The sequence below is a fragment of the Eimeria maxima genome, genomic scaffold, assembly GCF_000499605.1.
Source record: "Eimeria maxima Weybridge genomic scaffold, Emw_scaff1538, whole genome shotgun sequence".
NCBI classification, from domain to species: Eukaryota; Apicomplexa; class Conoidasida; order Eucoccidiorida; family Eimeriidae; genus Eimeria; species Eimeria maxima.
In genome coordinates, this window is record NW_013564480.1 from 5817 (window position 1) to 9273 (window position 3457).

The window sequence follows — 3457 nt, forward strand, 5'->3', positions numbered from 1 at the left end:
CTATCGATGAAATACAACACCAACTAGCCCCAGTACTCGCTGAGCAGAACCCCAGAGACGGACTTGCAAATCGTGAAAGTGTAGTTCATAGCAAGACTGTCTCCAGGCGAATGGAATACGTAATGGGCTGGGACACGGAAATGGAACTAAGAGAAATGGTTGGCCTTGCCGATGGAATAATTACGCGTCAAAGCAAGGTACAAAACCACTATCACAGCCCTGTCTGAGTAGGAAGAAAGAGGATTTGCAAGTGAGCAGTATAGTGAATACTGGGACGTTAAAACTGTGAATGTCAACACTACCCCTTCGGGGTAGTGTTGACATTCACAGTGGGAAAGTCCACAGCAACCGGCAACCCCGGCATTCAGAAAGCCGTGCATATGGATAGGCTCTTTTGCATTTCTGTAGTGGGCAAGGGTAAGTAGTCTGATGCAAATGGATGGAAACGTTGAGTTGACACTTGCAGATCCAAGTTGACTCGGTTGGCGTCTTCCCCCAATTTCCAGGCGCCCTGGAGATAGGGACTCAAGGGCCCCCTGCTACGGGAGACTTGCTGTTCTCAAGGTGCAAGGCAACCCTCATGCAAACACAGCCAAGGGTTCCCCTGCATGCACTAGCACTATACACGATTGTTGAAGAGGCATGCTGCGTACTAAGGTCGAGTAACGGATCATGTGCTAAAGTAAGCGAGGCCTTTACAAAGTCTGGGAGACTTGTAGCGTGACCCTGTAGGTAGCTGTATGCTTTCGCCTTTTCACAGCACAGGACTGTCCGCCTCATAGTGTACGCTCCGTTGATCCTGCATCATCCGGTAAATTTTTCGCTTGCCGCTACCAAGCTCCAGTTCTGTCGCATGCGGGGGGTAGTACGACTACGGGAAAAGCAGCCCATGCAGGAGGAGAAGAAATAAGCAAACCGTCTGGCTGCGTGTGGTTCTGGGGCGGCAGCATCAAGATAAAGCGCTGGACAAACAACATATACACTACAGATATAGACACCAGATATGAGTTGAAGCACCAATTTTCCGGACCACAAACGGTGTTGAAGTTACCCACAGAGGAAGGCCTTGACCTCGCGGGAATGGTCCCGTCAGGTAAGATGGCTTCCCCTTGTCCCCATCCAGCACGTCTAGGGGCGGAATAGGTATCTTGTAATGCTAGAAAGCTCATCGTATGCCCCTTCTGGGCATTTGTCCCCCAAACTTCATCGAATGCCGATTGCATACCTAATCCCTTCTACAGTGCTCGCCAGCCTGTACTAGATCTGCGAAGGCGTTAGAGTGGTCGGTCAAGCTGTGGGTAGTTTCAGATTAGCCTCTGCCAATGTCATCTAACAACAATCTGGGCATGCCTGTGGACATGTGCCTGCAGATGCGCCTTTCCAAGCAACTGCGGCAGCGCCCCTTTACATAAAGAGTGCGAGTGTGCTGCCGTCGAACGTCCCCGACGACCCCAACGCCAACTTCGGAGTAAAGGTTCCTCTGACGAGAGAGAGCAAAGTAGCCTCTGCCGCCCCTACCTCACCAACAAAGACCGCCACAGCACCGCCTGCTGCGGGGGCTGGCGTTTCCAAGACCGCCGGGGGCACTGCAGAAGCCCTGAAGAAGCCCCCAGCCCTTTTCAAGCCCAAACCTTCGGTGATGGGCTTTAATAAGCCTGTGTTTAAGAAAATGTAGCCGGAGGTATGCTTCCACGACTTACGGGAGGACAAGCGGGTGGCAACAGACTGGTTGATTGCCCATTTACCCGCACACACCTCGTGGTCAGCCCACAAGAGGGCATTCCAGTCCGCAGAAGCAAGTTCTGCCTCGTTTTTAACTTGACCGCGTAGCATTCCATGATCGGCTGCGTGGAACTACTTCAACATCTGGGCTCCCTCTTCTACAAGTAGAGCGCTTCGGAATGAAAACAGCATATCCCTTGGGGAGCACACGGCAGAGGTGACTTAACGCTGCTTCAACCGTTTGGATTCTACAGCTGACTTTCCCTAACATGAATGAAGCCACAAGGGGCACCGCAATAATTCTACCCAAAGTAACACTATGCAACAGTGTGTTTACCCCCTTCTGAGCCTTACGACATGCTTCGAGGGGCAGACAAATCATCAAAAGGCAACTTAATCTAAAACGTTCCGCTGGAACCGTTCCCTCAATGAAACAGGAGTATATCATGCGCCAACTGTGCATCCCGTTGCCATAATATGTACCAGGCAACTCTGCCTGAGGATTGGCCTCCATTCCCGCTTAAGCTCCCCAGAAGGAACTCCACCACCTTCTATATTATGCAACGGAAGCAATTCTCGTGGTGCCAAAGGGATTCAGCAGAAAGCTTTAGGGTCACTGGGCGGGTCACTGGGCGTCAACCCCAACGAAAGGGTTCTCGATGCGCTGTACGCCTTCCACTGGGGAGATCAGCACGATGGCGCTACCCCGCGCTACAATAAGCCCCAGCGCGCGCGTGGTCTCCAACAATCGAGTTGAATCCTCGGGGTCTGCGGTGGACAGTGCACAGGCGCAAAATGACAGACAGGCAGCAGCTCAAAAAATGGAATTTAACGGTCCTTCTTAAGCAGCCAGTTGGTAGCCAGCCACCATCAGGCGCTTAGCCCCATCCAAACCTTCCCTGTACAACATAGTGCACCTGAATAACAAGTTGGGATGATTGGGGACAACTGCGCCTGCCCAAAAGTAGATCACATCGAACAGCGCGTTCCTGTAGACCTGCTTTACACCCCTTTGAGCCTGTGGATAGGAAGACCCCCACTGACCTATTGGGCCTTGTCTAACGACGGATCCCAACACTGCAGTGTATGGGGGTGAATTACCTCTCAAGAACTCTTCCGTGTCATCCAGTACCAAGTTGCAAACGGCATCATGGCCCTTGAGGGTTCCCTCCACTGCAAACACGCAGAAAACGCCTCAACGGGTACCAACTACATAGCTCACGAAGATGGACCAGCACCCCCGGGGACTCACTTAAGGATCCTGTTTCAGGATAGAGCCATGTGCGCATGGGCTGGTGTAATGGTGAAGTGTCGGGCGGCCCTAGGCAGGGCCCCCAAGCGGCCAGCTATGGACGTAGGACATGCGCCGGAATGTCAACCTGGGCATGATATGCCCTAGCACCTCCAACTATGTAAATTATCTTTCGGATAGCATTTGAGTTTGCTGTAGAGGCTCCTGAGTGGCCTTACCCTCGCGCCCTCCAGAGAACTTGACTCGGACCTTTCTGTTGAGAAACTTTGAGGGGTCGATGACGGAGCGTGGGTCCTTAGACGACATTTTGGAGTCTTCTCCGAGGTAAATGAAGGCAAACAAAGGGAAATGGATACAATAAAAACTCCAAAATAGCGGTTCTAATCTCCTGTCGCCATCTGGGGAAGAGAGCAGCGGGGCCCTCAAAACAACGGGGCTTGCTCGATGCTGCAGATGCGGTTGATGCTCTTGTCCTGTTACTGT

At 52.2% G+C, this 3457-nt stretch overlaps 1 protein-coding gene across 1 annotated transcript; it reads right to left on the minus strand.

Moving 5' to 3' along the window:
• Positions 1–2347: 2347 nt before the first annotated feature.
• EMWEY_00053570 (u6 snRNA-associated Sm-like protein, putative) lies at positions 2348–3280 on the minus strand (the record flags this gene model as incomplete). Its single annotated transcript, XM_013480037.1, has 3 exons — positions 2348–2490; positions 2767–2895; positions 3193–3280. The coding sequence occupies 3 exons, from the start codon at positions 3278–3280 to the stop codon at positions 2348–2350; spliced, it is 360 nt and encodes a 119-aa protein (XP_013335491.1).
• Between the last annotated feature and the right edge of the window lie 177 nt (positions 3281–3457).